Source organism: Heterodontus francisci, chromosome 5, assembly GCF_036365525.1.
Source record: "Heterodontus francisci isolate sHetFra1 chromosome 5, sHetFra1.hap1, whole genome shotgun sequence".
In the NCBI taxonomy this organism is placed as follows: Eukaryota; Metazoa; Chordata; class Chondrichthyes; order Heterodontiformes; family Heterodontidae; genus Heterodontus; species Heterodontus francisci.
This window is the reverse complement of record NC_090375.1, coordinates 48,879,486-48,895,355: the sequence shown is the minus strand read 5'-3', so window position 1 is coordinate 48,895,355 and position 15,870 is coordinate 48,879,486. Positions and strand designations below refer to the sequence as shown.

General features: G+C 43.7%; 1 protein-coding gene across 1 annotated transcript in view; it reads left to right on the top strand.

The window, feature by feature from the left end:
• tg (thyroglobulin) overlaps positions 1–15,870 on the top strand; it is a 532,338-nt gene that overhangs the window by 22,991 nt on the left and 493,477 nt on the right. The window contains exons 6-8 of the mRNA XM_068032631.1: positions 688–794; positions 9,032–9,175; positions 9,797–9,992. Of these exons, the coding sequence (XP_067888732.1) occupies positions 688–794; positions 9,032–9,175; positions 9,797–9,992 (447 nt within the window). The remainder of the gene's footprint in view (positions 1–687; positions 795–9,031; positions 9,176–9,796; positions 9,993–15,870) is intronic.

Here is a 15,870-nt window from a genome sequence, read left to right as displayed (position 1 = left end):
CTATTTACATAATCTGCCCAGATTATACTACATTAGACAGCCTAACAACAGTTAAGAAAGAAAGAACTAATGTTTCTATAGCGCTTTTTACAACCTCAGGATGTCACAAAGTGCTTTACTGCCAATGAAGTACTTTTGAAGTATAGTCACTGTTGTAATGTAGAAAACTCAGCAGCTAATTTGCATTCAGCAAGGTTCCACAAACAGCAATGTGATAAAGGACCAGATGACCTGTTTTACTTTTGCTAGTTGAGGGATAATTATTGGCCAAGACTTCAGGGAGAACTTCTTCCAACCTCAAATCTCCTGGCTCCCAAATGTTCATTTTATTTAAGTAGCAATTGACTGCTAAGACCATGGAAATGTACTCCAGCCACATTTAACTCCTTTGGAAGAGGAGAGGAGAGAACGGGAGAGAGGTGCACTGGGACAAATAGTGATGGAAACTGGTTAGAATATTCATGTTGAATCAGGAATTGCACAGGCGATCCAAATTTGGAGCCTGGTTATTTATTGGAGACTATCCCCAACACGATTTGCCAAATAAAAGCATACAATGTTCTTTAAAAAAAAACATTTTTTTAATCTAAAAATAAAGGAGTGTTAATTTGTGAATAATGTTTTTGTTCTCAGTGTATTTTTAGTTAAGTAGAATTTGAGAAATTATTTGTGTTCCTTCTCTCCCAGATTACCGGATGCATTCCGCACATTCAGTGCTTTCAGGCGGAGTTTTGTTGATGTATCTGGTTACTGTTATTGTGTTGATAGCTTGGGACGGGAGCTTCAGGGCACAGGTGAGTGATCATGCTTCAATGTAGGGCTCTTAAAATAAGAGGCATTAATATTTTTTCCCTCAGGTTTTTTCCCCTTCTCCCCTCGAGTCGCTGACTTTCTGCTGGTTTTCAACTCCATTGGCATGGCAGCTGTCTGATGCCATGTGGCGCTCCTTGATATGTGAAGGATATTCAACCATTGTGGTGAGGTGACAAAGCTCATCCAACATTCACCTACTCACACATTGCACCCTGGGTCACAGGACAGTGGTCAAGATTGGGAACTCTGTCTGATTTCGCGCCTCTCCTCCTCTTTAGCCCAGGGACCCGAACACCAACTGTAGAATCCCAGTTGCTGTTCTGACTAAATACAGACCAAGGATTGACTTCTTAACAAAAACTGGCAGTCAGTGAAGTGGAGAGAATAGCACACCATATCGTGTGGTGCCAAGCTTTACTGACTCTCTGGTGCAGCACTGAGGGATGGCTGTATCTTCAAAGATAATGGGCAGAACTTTCAACTTCAGCAGGGTGTAAAAAAGGTGCTTGTGGATCCGCTTGATTTTCCTTTCCCATTAATGAACATCCCCACCAAAGACAACATTTTTACCCAGTGTTTTATCAGGTGATCCATTAAATTATCACCCTGTTCCATTAGAATTACTGCCATGGCCATCTCCTTTCATCTCCTGTCCTTGGCAATTCCTTTGGCCAGCATTTTCTCCTGCTTCCTAGGGCTTACTTGCTCATCCTGATTTGGGCAGTGACAATTCTATTGATGCCTCTGAAAAAATTGGAAGCTCAACCCCATGCTTCCAAACGATCAAACATTGCATAACTGGTAATTCCACTTATCAGGAAAAACAAGGTTTGTGATATTGCTTGACTCCGAAGCACCTTGGGACGTTTTCCTAAATTAACAATGTTACAGAAATGCAAATTATTGTTGTCTCTTTAAGCTGCTGCAGTCTAGCTGGAATTGGCCTAGGTTATGTGCTCACACAGAAATGGGACTAGAACATATGAGCTTCTTACTCAGAGGCAAGAGTTCTATCAACTGAACCAGGGCTGACAAACAGAGTTGTGCAATGTATATTCTAAGGTTCTTTCTTTTCTTTTGGGCCTCCTTATCTCGAGAGACAATGAATACGCGCCTGGAGGTGGTCAGTGGTTTGTGAAGCAGCGCCTGGAGTGGCTATAAAGGCCAATTCTGGAGTGACAGGCTCTTCCACAGGTGCTGCAGAGAAATTTGTTTGTTGGGGCTGTTGCACAGTTGGCTCTCCCCTTGCGCCTCTGTCTTTTTTCCTGCCAACTACTAAGTCTCTTCGACTCGCCACAATTTAGCCCTGTCTTTATGGCTGCCCGCCAGCTCTGGCGAATGCTGGCAACTGACTCCCACGACTTGTGATCAATGTCACAGGATTTCATGTCGCGTTTGCAGACGTCTTTATAACGGAGACATGGACGGCCGGTGGGTCTGATACCAGTGGCGAGCTCGCTGTACAATGTGTCTTTGGGGATCCTGCCATCTTCCATGCGGCTCACATGGCCAAGCCATCTCTAAGGTTAATCCTCTTGATATTATAGTACTGAGTAAATATAGTTTTGTAGCAGGAATATTCTCCCTTGTCTTTGGCACTGTATAACTGAATGAGAGCACTTGTAATCTAAGAGCAAGAATAATTAGGGCTGTAAGTAAGACTTTAAACTAATAACATGGCAAGAGGGAACTACTAAATATGACCATCAAAAAAGGAAGCAGGAAAAGAGAGTAAAGGACAAACTAAAGGAAGGAATAAAGTTAACACGAATGGTTAGAGATTGGATAAAATCATATAGAGTATAAAGATAAAATAATTACTAAAAAGAAACAGGAATAATAAATAAAAACAATTTAAACCGTTGGTACAGCAATGTATACAGCATTCAAAACAAAATGGATGAATTGGAGACAATATTTTGTAGAGAGGATCCGAATATAGCAGGGATGACTGAAACACAGCACATAGACAACATTGGCAACTGAATATTTATTAACACATTTAGGAAGGAAAGTGAAGGAAGAGGGGCAATGGAGTAGCTGGACTAGTTAATGATAACACAATGACAGTAGGAAAAAAGCAGTAAGATAGATATGGAATCCATATGGAATGAGTTAAAAGATAAGAAGGGATTCATAACCTTAATAGAGATATACTAAACAGTGGAAGGGAATTGGACAAATAAATATATAGGCAAATCTACAAGATGAGTAGCAGGCATAGAATAATAATCATGGAAGCTTTCAACTACCGCCCAAATAAATTGGCAGGAAGAAATAGCGAAAGGTTTAAGATTTGGATCAAGAGTGACCTAAGTAGGACAAAGATTCAGATCATAGATTGGGAAAGAGAAAATTATGAGGAAATTAGGGTGGAGTTAAAGCAGGTAAACTAGGAGAAAATCTTGAAAAACACAGAAACAGAAAAACAGTGGGAAATCTTTAAAAGGGTACTCAATAGAATTCGAGAAATGTATTCCATAAAAAGTCAAAAACAAGTAAGCTAATTATGGAGCTTCAAGCATGAATAAAGAATTAAAGAGGAAAATTGATTCTAAAGAAAAAGGCATCTAAGAAATACTGAGATACTAAAGGAGAGGAGGACAGAAGGATATGAAGAACTTAGGGGAAAAGTTAAAAAAATCAGAAAGGCCAAGAGAAATTGCAAAAACAAATTATGAAAGAATATGAACACAGCAGAACACAAATAACAACAGGAAGAATAAAGTAGGGACAGAGCCAGTAAAGTATGAGTAAGACAAATTCACAGGTAATGACATAAAAATGACAGATGTATTGAATAACTACGTCCCCTCAGTTATAATAAAGAAGGTAATGAAATACGCACTCCACTAGAGGATGAGCTTAAAAAGAATATTAATATAATTGGGATAGAAAAGGCGAAAATAATTGACAAACTAGCAAAACTTAAAGAGGACAGGACCCCAAGTCAAGATAGTATTCACCACACCCATTCACAGACACTAGGGAGGAGCTAGCAGAGGCACTATTTTCGCACATATGTATATATAAAGTTCCATAGAAGAGGGGATAACATCAAAGGACTGGTAGACAGATAATATTGTTCCTATGGACAAGAAGGGAGATAGAATAAACTTGGGAACTACAGACCAGTCCATGTAACATCAGTAATGCTGAAATCTATACTAAAAGAAGTGATAAAAAAGAATAAAGAGACTGTCAATATAGTCTGAAATAGTATGAATCCTCAAAGGCTAAGTCACGCTTAAATAAGCTGATTAGAATTCTTTGAAGAGATAATGGAAAGATTAAACAAAGGTATTGCAGAGATGTTATATATTTGGATTTTCAAAAGGCTTTTGATAAGGTACTACAGAGTAGGCTTATGACAAAGGTTATGACATGTGGAGTTACGGGACAAATAACTGAATGGAGAGAAAATTGGCTAAAATATAGAAAGCATAGAGTATGGGTAAAGTGTAGCTATTCAGATTGGAGGAAGGTAGAAAGTGGTGTTCCACAAGGATCGATGCTAGGACCATAATTTCATAATTTGCAATAATGATTTGCACTTAGGAACAAGTAATTTAGATTTGAAATTTGCAGACGATACCCTACTAGGGGTATAGCTAACAATGAGGAAGAATGCAACATAATACAAAAAGACATTGCAGGCTGTGTAGTTGTGGCAAATGATATTTAACATAAATAAATGTTAAGTAATGCACTTTGGTAGGAAAATAGAAACATCACCTACACTTTGGAACATAAACTGAATAGGGTAGAAGAACAAAGGGATCTGGGGATACAGGTAAACAAATCATTAAAAGCAGCATTGTATGTCAGCAGAGCAATTGAAAGTACAAATTTAACACTGGGATTTATTTCTTCTTCTTCTTCTTTGGCCTCCTTGTCTCGAGAGACAATGGGTAAGCGCCTGGAGGTGGTCAGTGGTTTGTGGAGCAGCGCCTGGAGTGGCTATAAAGGCCAATATTAGAGTGACAGACTCTTCCACAGGTGCTGCAGATAAAATTGTTTGTCGGGGCTGTCCCCTTGGCTCTCCCCTTGCGCTTCTGACTTTTTTCCTGCCAACTGCTAGGTCTCTTCCACTCACCACACTTTAGCCCCACCTTTATGGCTGCCCGCCAGCTCTGGCGATCGCTGGCAACTGACTCCCGCGACTTGTGATCAATGTCACAGGACTTCATGTCACGTTTGCAGACATCTTTAAAGCGGAGACATGGACGGCCGGTGGGTCTGATACCAGTGGCGAGCTCGCTGTACAATGTGTCTTTGGGGATCCTGCCATCTTCCATGCGGCTCACATGGCCAAGTTAACTCAAGCGCTGCTGACTCAGTAGTGTGTATAAGCTGGGGATGTTGGCCGCCTCGAGGACTTCTGTGTTGGAGATACGGTCCTGCCACCTGATGCCAAGGATTCTCCGGAGGCAGCGAAGATGGAGACGTCGCTCTTGGCTGACATACGTTGTCCAGGCCTTGCTGCCATAGAGCAAGGTACTGAGGACACAGGCTGGATACACTCGGACTTTTGTGTTCCGTGTCAGTGCACCATTTTCCCACACTCTCTTGGCCAGTCTGGGCATAGCAGTGGAAGCCTTTCCCATGCGCTTGTTGATTTCTGCATTGAGAGACAGGTTACTGGTGATAGTTGAGCTTAGGTAGGTGAACTCTTGAACCACCTCCAGAGCGTGGTCGCCGATATTGATGGATGGAGCATTTTTGACGCCCTGTCCCATGATGTTCGTTTTCTTGAGGCTGATGGTTAGGCCAAATTTGTTGCAGGCAGCTGCAATCCTGTCGATGAGTCTCTGCAAACACTCTTCAGTGTGAGATGTTAAAGCAGCATCGTCAGCAAAGAGGAGTTCCCTGATGAGGACTTTCTGTACTTTGGTCTTCGCTCTTAGACGGGCAAGGTTGAACAACCTGCCACCTGATCTTGTGTGGAGGAAAATTCCTTCTTCTGAAGACTTGAACGCATGTGAGAGCAGCAGTGAGAAGAAAATCCCAAACAGTGTAGGTGCGAGAACACAGCCCTGTTTCACGCCACTCAGGACAGGAAAGGGGTCTGATGAGGTGCCGCGATGTTGAATTGTGCCTTTCATATTGTCATGGAATGACAATATGAAAGTACTAATGTAACAATTGGATTTATTTCTAGGGGTATAGAATTCAAAATAGTGAAGCTATGTTAAATTTGGATAGGACACTGGTCAGGTTGCACTGAGAGTACTGTGCACAGTTCTGGTCTTCATACTACAGAAAGGATATAGAAGCATTGTGAAAGTGTAATAAAGATTTACAAGGATGGTCTCAGAACTGTGATTAGTTATCAGGAAAAATTGAACAGGATGGGATTTTAACTTTAGAAACATAGAAAATAGGAGCAGGAGTAGGCCATCCAGCCCCTCGAGCCTGCCCCGTCACCCACTGATCATCCAACTCAGCAACCTGTTCCCGCTTTCGCCCCTTATCCTTTGATCCCTTTAAACCCAAGAGCTGTATCTGTAGAAAAGGGAAGACAGAAGTGACCTGATAGAATTCTTTGAAATGGGTTGGAAAGGGTAGTTCAGGAGGGAATGTTTCCACTTATGAGAGAATCCAAAACCATGGACTATAAAATGAGGAGATACTTCTTTGCTCAAAAAGTGGTTAGAATGTGGAACTTTCTACCAACAGGAAGTAATTGAGGCAAATAGTTTAGATTCTTTCAAAAGGAAACTAAATGAGTAATGAGCGAAAAGGGAATAGAAAGATATGCTGAAAAGCTGAGATGAGATAGATAGAATGGAAGGAGACTTATGCCCGTGGTATAAACACCAGCACAGATGAGTTGGGTCGAATGGCTCGCTGTGTGTTGTGTGTTCCATGTAACTATGTAATTTATATGTACAGGAAAAGGCCATTAGGCCCATCAGGCCAGTTGCTTTCTCGTAGATCAAGTCCACATCAAACCCTTCAATTTGTTTTCTCTCCAGAACATCTTTAATAGCTTCTCAAATCCATTTAAATGATCCAATTCAATTGTCTTCTCTGGTAACTTATTCCACAGCTCGATTACCCTTTGCTGGACGACATTCAGCTTGGCTTCCTCTCTTACTCCCAACTCCTAAATTTTTAACTTGTATTCCCAGGAACTTGACTGCTTTTATTTTCATTCATTCATGGGATGTGGACGTCACTGGCTAGGCTAGCATTTATTGCCCATCCCTAATTGCCCTTGAGAAGGTGGTGGTGAGCTGCCTTCTTGAACCGCTGCAGTCCATTTGGGGTAGGTAGACCCACATTGCTGTTAGGAAGGGAGTTCCAGGATTTTGACCCAGCGACAGTGAAGGAACGGCGATATAGTTCCAAGTCAGGATGGTGTGTGACTTGGAGGGGAACTTGCAGGTATTGGTGTTCTCATGTATTGCTGCCCTTGTCCTTCGAAGTGGTAGAGGTCGCGGGTTTGGAAGGTGCTGTCTAGGGGGCCTTGGTGCATTGCTGCAGTGCATCTTGTAGATGGTACACACTGCTGCTACTGTGCGTCGGTGGTGGAGGGAGTGAATGTTTGTAGATGGTGTGCCAATCAAGTGGGCTGCTTTGTACTGGATAGTGTCAAGCTTCTTGAGTGTTGTTGGAGCTGCACCCATCCAGACAAGTGGAGAGTATTCCATCACACTCCTGACTTGTGCCTTGCAGATGGTGGACAGGCTTTGGGGAGTCAGGAAGTGAGTTACTCGCCTCAGTATTCCTAGCCTCTGACCTGCTCTTGTAGCCACGGTATTTATATGGCTACTCCAGTTCAGTTTCTGGTCAATAGTAGCCCCTAGGATGTTGATAGTGGGAGATTCAGCGATGGTAATGCCGTTGATTGTCAAGGGGAGATGGTTAGATTCTCTCTTGTTGGAGATGGTCATTGCCTGGCACTTGTGTGCGCGAATGTTACTTGTCACTTATCAGCCCAAGCCTGGATATTGTCCAGGTCTTGCTGCATTTCTACACAGACTGCTTCAGTATCTTTGCACTAGGTATGACTCCAACCAGCAGAGAGTTTTCCCATTGACTTCAGTTTTGCTAGGGTTCCTTGATGCCATACTCAGTCAAATGCTGCCTTGATGTCAAGGGCAGTCACTCTCACCTCACCTCTTGAGTTCAGCTCTTTTGTTCATGTTGAACCAAGGCTGTAATGAGGTCAGGAGCTGAGTGGCCCTGGCGGAACCCAAACTGAGCTTCACTGAGCAGGTTACTGCTAAGCAAGTGCCGCTTGATGGCACTGTTGATGACACCTTCCATCACTTTACTGATGATTGAGAGTAGGCTGATGGGGCGGTAATTGGCCGGGTTGGACTTGTCCTGCTTTTTGTGTACAGGACATACCTGGGCAATTTTCCACATTGCAGGGTAGATACCAGTGTTGTAGCTGTACTGGAACAGCTTGGCTAGGGGCGCGGCAAGTTCTGGAGCACAGGTCTTCAATACTATTGCTGGAATATTGTCAGGGCCCATAGGTTTTGCCGTATCCAGTGCCTTCAGTCGTTTCTTGATATCACGCGGAGTGAATCGAATTGGCTGAAGTCTGGCATCTGTGATGCTGGGGACTTGAGGAGGAGGCCGAGATGGATCATCAACTCAGCACTTCTGGCTGAAGATTGTTGCAAATGCTTCAGCCTTATCTTTTGCACTGCTGTGCTGGGCTCCCCCATCATTGAGGATGGGCATATTTGTGGAGCCACCTCCTCCAGTTAGTTGTTTAATTGTCCACCACCATTCACGGCTGGATGTGGCAGGACTGCAGAGCTTAGATCTGATCCGTTGGTTATTGGATCGCTTAGCTCTGTCTATTGCATGCTGCTTGCGCAGTTTGGCACGCAAGTAGTCCTGTGTTGTAGCTTCACCAGGTTGACACCTCATTTTGAGGTATGCCTGGTGCTGCTCCTGGCATGCCCTCCTGCACTCTTCATTGAACCAGGGTTGGTCTCCTGGCTTGATGGTAATGGTAGAGTGGGGGATATGCTGGGCCATGAGGTTACAGATTGTGGATGAGTACAAGTCTGCTGCTGCTGATGGCCCACAGCGCCTCATGGGTTCCCAGTTTTGCATTGCGAGATCTGTTCTAAATCTATCCCATTTAGCACGGTGATAGTGCCACACAACACGATGATTCAGTGAAAGTGAATAAGTTGTGTTGTAGCTACTAACCCTGCCTGCTTCAATGTTGTTCTTTTTTATTTGTCAGGGCTTGAGCTATTATTGGATGAAATCTATGACACGATCTTCACCGGCTCACAGCTTGGGCTCTCGTTTTCAGACACGGGCATTTATCGGATCTTGCAGCGGCGATTCCTTGCTGTGCGACTGCTGATCACGGGTAGATTTAGATGTAAGTGTTTAAGAATGATTTATTGTAACATTTACTGTTAATATGTTACTGATTTATTGCAGTGGGTTAGCTGTAAGCTTTCAGCACTGTGCCTTTGTTTTGACCAATGTTGCCTTTTGTCCCCTGCCTATTAGGACTTTATGTCAAAAAAGTTTTGGATAATCCCCATCCATTCTCTAGTGGGTTAGGACACAATGTTCAACAAAAATTTTTTAACTGATGTTATGTTTGCTTCCCTTCCAGTCTCAGTACTCTGCAGGGAAAGTAAATCCTTGCAATCTCAAGACATTGTTTTTGGCTTGATAGTGCCTCTGATATCACACATCTCCCAATTATCCTTCTTTTTCCTGCTGGGTGTTGATCTTTAAAAAAATAGTTCTCAGTTTGAGGGCAACGGCATATATTCACCTATCCCCAGTTGCCCTTAGATATTTCTGGTGGGCTTTCCCCTTGAAATGCTGCAGTCCTTGTGCTGATGGCACTCACACAGTGCTGTTAGGTAGGAAATTTCTAGATGTTGACACATTGAAGGATTAGCAATATATGTCCAAGTCACGATAATGTGTGATCTGGAGGGGAACTTGGAGGTGACAGTGTTTTGACTTTTACCCTTTCTTATAGGCCCAACAAAATGTGAAATCGAGAGGTTTACAGCATCCTCATTTGGTAATGTCTTCACTCCCTTTTGTGATGACAATGGAAACTATCTGCTAGTCCAGTGTCAGCAGGGGGGTCAGTGCTGGTGCACAGATTCTAATGGGCAAGAGATCTTTGGAACAAGGCAGCAGGGAAGAGCACCTGATTGTGGTGAGTATCTGTTGGTCATTTCATTTACCACTGCCTAACACATAGTATAATACTCATGTAATATAATTTTCATAGTTCCAAGGCCCAGAATTTCCTTGGAGCTGCTCCCACCCCACTGCCATAACTAAATTGTCAGTGGCAAAATGGTCGCCTCTGAGTCAGAAGGTTGTAGCTGTACTGGAACAGATTGGCTAAGGGTGTGGCTAGTACTGGAACACGAGTCTTCATTCCCACAGCCTGAATATTGTCAGGACCCATAGCATTTGTTGGATCCAGTGCCATCAGCCATTTCTTGATATTACGTAGAGTGAGTGGAATTGGCTGAAGAATGGCACTTATAATGTTAGGGACCTCAGGAGGAGGCTGAGATGGATCATCCACTCAGCACTTCTAGCTAAAGATGGTTACAAATGCTTCAGCCTTGTCTTTTGCACTGACTTACAGGGCTCCCCCATCATTGAGGATGGAGATGTTTGTGGAGCCCCCAATGTGTTTAGTTGTCCACCATCATTCAGGACTGGATGTGACAGGACTGCAGAGCTTTGATCTGATTCATTGGTTGTGGGATCACTTTTTTCTGTCTATTGCAATGCTGCTTCCACTTTTTATCATGCACATAGTCCTGTGTTGCAGCTTTAAGAGGTTGGCACCTAATTTTTAGGTATGCCTGGTACTGCTCCTGGCATGCTCTCCTGCTCTCCTCATTGTACAAGGGTTGGTTCCCTGGCTATATGGTAATGGTATGTGAGGGATATGCCAGGCCATGAGATTGCAATATGATTGAATACAATTCTGCTCTGGCTGATGGCCCACAGCACCTCATGGATGCTGAGTTTTGAGCTGCTAGATCTGTTCTGATTTAGCACAGTTATGAAGCCACACAACATGATGGAGGGTGTCCTCAGTGTGAAGATGGAATTTCGTCTCTACAAGGACTGTGCAGTGGTCACTCATAATGTCATGCACAGATTCATCTGTGACAGATGGATTACTGAGGGCGAGGTCAAGTAGGTTTTTTCCCTATTGTTGGTTCTCTCACCACCTGCTGCAGGAAGAGTCTGTCAGATATGTCCCTCAGGACTTGGCCAGCTCGGTTAGTAGTGGTGTTACTGGTAGTGGTGCCACTCTTGCTGCTGACATCAACATTCAACATTCATGAATTGTTCTGGCGTATTGGGTGGTCAGCAAGTTAACAATCCCAATTCCTGAGTGATGCAATCTTTGATTCAGGTGATGAGTCAAATGATAGTCTTTAACTTTTTCACTGATTTATCTTGAGGGACGAGTTGCTCCCTTTACCCCCTGTGGCAGTGATTAAGGGTTCCATAGGCATTGGCAGCACAGAGCACTTTACTCCTGTGGCCATTCTTAAGTGTAAGACTAGGTACGTGACTGTGAGCAGAATGTTCATCCACGGGAATCATTATGGCCCACGCTGATTCCATCCTTACCGGCCATTCACAAAGGCTTGCTGATCCAGAGAATAGATTGAGTCATAGAGTTATACAGCACAGAAACAGACCCTTCAGCCCATTGTGTCCATGCTGGCCATCAAGCAACTATCTATTCAAATCCCGTTTTCTGTCACTAGGCCCGTAGCCTTGTATGCCATGGTGTTTCAAGTGCTAATCTAAATACTTCTTAAATGTTGTGAGGGTTCCTGCCTCTACCACCTCTTCAGGCAGTGCACTCCAGATTCCAACCACCTGTGTGAAAACATTTTTTCCTCAAATCCCCTCTAAACCTCCTGCCTCTTACCTTAAATCTATGTCCCCTGGTTATTGACCCCTCCGCTAAAGGAGAACGTTTCTTCCTATCTACCCTATCTATGCCCCTCATAATTTTGTATATCTCAGTCAGGACCCCCCCTAAGCCTTCTCTGCTCCAAGGAAAACAATGCGAGCCTGTCCAGTCTCTCTTCATAGCTGAAATGCTCCAGCCCAGGCAACATCCTGGTGAATCTCCTCTGCGCCCTCCCCAGTGGAATCACAACCTTCCTATAGTGTGGCGACCAAAACTGTACACAGTACTCCAGCTGTGGCCTAACTAGTGGTTTATGCAGCTCCATCATAACCTCCCTGCTCTTATATTCTATGCTTTGGCTAATAAAGGCAAGTATCCTATAAGCCTCCTAACCGCCTTATCTACCTGTGCTGCTGCCTTCGGTGATCTATGGACAAGTGCAACAAGGTCCCTCTGACCCTCTGTACTTCCTATGGTCCTACCATCCATTGTATATTCCCTTGCCTTATTAGTCCTCCCAAAATGCATCACCTCTCACTCCTCGGGATTAAATTCCATCTGCCACTGCTCCGCCCATTTTTCCAACCCATCTATATCATCCTGTAATCTAAGGCTTTCCTCTTCACTATTTAAGACACCACCAATTTTTGTGTCATCTGCAAACTTACCGAAAATATCTCCTATATTCATATCTAAATCATTAATGTACATTACAAGCAGCAAGGGTCCCAGCACCGATCCCTGCGGTACACCACTGGTCACAGGCTTCCAAGCGCAAAAACAACCCTCGACTATCACCTTCTGCCTCCTGCCACTAAGCCAATTTTGGATCCAATTTGCCAAATTGCCCTGGATCCCATGGGCTCTTACCTTCTTAACTAACCTCCCATGCGGGACCCTACTGAAGTCCATGTAGACTACATCAACTGCTTTACCCTCATCTGCACACCTAGTCACCTCCTCAAAACAGTCAATCAAATTTATTAGACATGATTTCCCCCTGACAAAGGCATGCTGACTATCCTTAATTAATCCCTGCTTCTCCAAGTGGAGATTAATCCTGTCCCTCAGAATTTTTTCCAATAGTTTCCCTATCACTGATGTTAGACTCACTGGCCTGTAACTACCTTGTTTATCCCTACTACCCTTCTTGAATAATGGTATCACATTCGCTGTCCTCCAGTCCTCTGGCACCTCTCCTGTGGCCAGAGAGGATTTGAAAATTTGTGTCAGAGCCCCTGCAATCTCCTCCCTTGCCTCACATAACAGCCTGGGATACATCTCATCTGGGCCTGAGGATTGATCCACTTTTAAGACCTCTAAAACCGTTACTATCTCCTCCCTTTCAATGCTAATTTGTTCAACTATATCACAGTCCCCCTCCCTGATCTCTACACCTACAATGTCCTCCATAGTGAGCACCGATGAAAAGTAATCTGCCATAAGCCTCCTTTTCTTTCCTTATCCAACCTTCCATATCCCTTGACTGCTAGGGTTCCCTGGACTTGTTGGCACTATCCTTCACCTTTATGGGAACCGGTTGGCCCTGAATTCTCACTATTTCCTTTTTGAATGACTCCCACTGGTCTGTTATAGACTTTCCTACAAGTATCTCCTCGAAGTCCACTTTGGCCAGATCCTGTTTTATCACATTGAAATCGGCCTTCCCCCAATTCAGTACCTTTATTTCCGGTCCACCTTTGTCCTTTTCCATAACTACCTTAAATCTTACAGAGTTATGGTCACTATCCCCAAAATGCTCTCCCAGTGACACTTCTACTACTTGTCCAGCTTCATTCCCTAGGATTAGGTCCAATACTGCCCCTTCTCTCGTAGGATTTTCTACGTGCTGGCTCAAAAAGCTCTCCTTGATGCACTTTAAGAATTCTGCCCCCTTTAAGCCTTTTGCACTAAGACTATCCCAGTTAATATTGGGGAAGTTGAAATCCCCTACTATTATTACCCTATTATTTTTACACCTGTCTGAGATTTGCCTACATATCTGCTCCTCTATCTCTCCCTGACTGTTTGGAGGCCTGCTGTACACTCCCAGCCAAGTGATTGCTCCCTTTTTGTTTTTAAGTTCTACCTATGTGGCCTCATTTGAGGAACCTTCTAAGATATCATCCCTCCTTACTGCAGTAATTGACTCCTTGATCAATAGTGTAATGCCACCTCCTCTTTTACATCCCCCCCACCCCCCCATCACGCCTGAAGATTCTGTACCCTGGGATATTGAGCTGCCAGTCCTGCCCCTCCCTCAACCATATCTCTGTGATAGCTAAAATATCATTTTCCCATGTGTTAGTCAACGCCCTCAATTCATCTGCCTTACTTGCAAGACTCCTTGCGTTAAAATAGATGTAATCCAGCCTTACATTATTCGTTTAACAGGTCTATATTTGCTCAGCCTTCCAGACTGACTTAGTTTCTTTTCTATGTTTGGCTGTGCATCACCGTCTACTGTACCTCCACTCTGTATCCCAACCCCCTGCCAAATTAGTTTAAACCACACCCCCCCCACCCCCAACAGCACTAGCAAACCTCTCAGCAAGGATGTTGGTCCCGTTCCGGTTCAGGTGCAACCCTTCCAACTTGTACAGGTCCCACCTTCGCCAGAAACAGACCCAGTGATCTAGGAAACTGAAGCCCTCCCTCCTGCACCATCTCCTCAGCCTCACATTCATCTGCTCTATACTCCTATTCCTATCTGATGATCCAGCTGAGATCACTTAATGAGAACAGTCTAAGAATTGAATTGAAAACTTCCTTACAGTCTTAGTGGAGATACTGTTGAGAAAGATGACTCAGCCTATTCTGGCTTATCCAGCCAGACGAGAATTACCTGGATTGCCATTGCATCATCTAAATGTCTTTAAATGATTCCTGTGCTCCTGCCTCCAACAATCTGTATGAACCGCCTGATATTAGTCCAACATTTGCCATTTGTCAGTTTGAGCCTATGCCTCTGTATGCTAGTGTCATACTTTGCCTTGAAGTTGTGTTTTATTTCATTTAGAGATACAGCACTGAAACAGGCCCTTTGGCCCACTGAGTCTGTGCCGACCAACAACCACCCATTTATACTAACCCTACAGTAATCCCATATTCCCTACCACCTACCTACACTAGGGGCAATTTACAATGGCCAATTTACCTATCACCTGCAAGTCTTTGGCTGTGGGAGGAAACTGGAGCACCCGGCGAAAACCCACGCGGTCACAGGGAGAACTTGCAAACTCCGCGCAGACAGTACCCAGAATCCCTGGAGCTGTGAGGCTGCAGTGCTAACCACTGCGCCACTGTGCCGCCCTACTTTTGGATCTACTTTTACTATACCACTTAATTTCTTATATACCTCAGTGGCATCTCCTCACGCTGCCTCATTTCAAGTCCTATGTGGCTCTCTATCACACTGTGGTGTATTGTACTTCAAGCCATTAAAGGCTTTTGTAATAGATCTTTAAATTATTATACAATGGATTTTTTAATTTTCTGGTAAAGTCAAAACATATGGTAGTTCCTTTATTTTATTCTTTCATAGGATGTGGGTGTTGCTGGCAAGGCCAGCATTTGTTACCCATCATCTAATTGTCCTTGAGAACTGAGTGGCTTGCTACACCATTTTAGAGGGCTGTTAAGAGTCCAACCACATTGGTGTGGGTCTCGAGTCACGTGTGTGCCAGACCGAGTAAGGACAGCAGATTTCCTTCTCTAAAGGACATTAGTGAACCAGATGGATTTTTTGACAATTGATGATAGTTTCATGGCTGAGACAAACTTTCAATTCCAGATTTTTAAAAATTAATTGAATTTAAATTCCACTTGCTGCCGTGGTGGGATTTGAACCCATGTCCCCAGGGCATTGGTCTGGGCCTTTAGATTACTATTTCAGTGCCATTACTACTATGCCACCATCAGCCCCCATCATAATGCATGAACAAATCCAGCTTCTGAGCTTGTAATTCAGGTCATATTAGTGTCTTCAAGTTGTTCACTCAGACTAGGCTATGCTTCACCCACTGAATTACCACTGGGTGTAAGTTACCAAAGGGAAAAAAGTAATTACTTCTCTATTCTATATATAATGGCAATTATTGGTTCCAATGACAATGGCAGCTCTCCAACAACTTAACCAGTTCAAG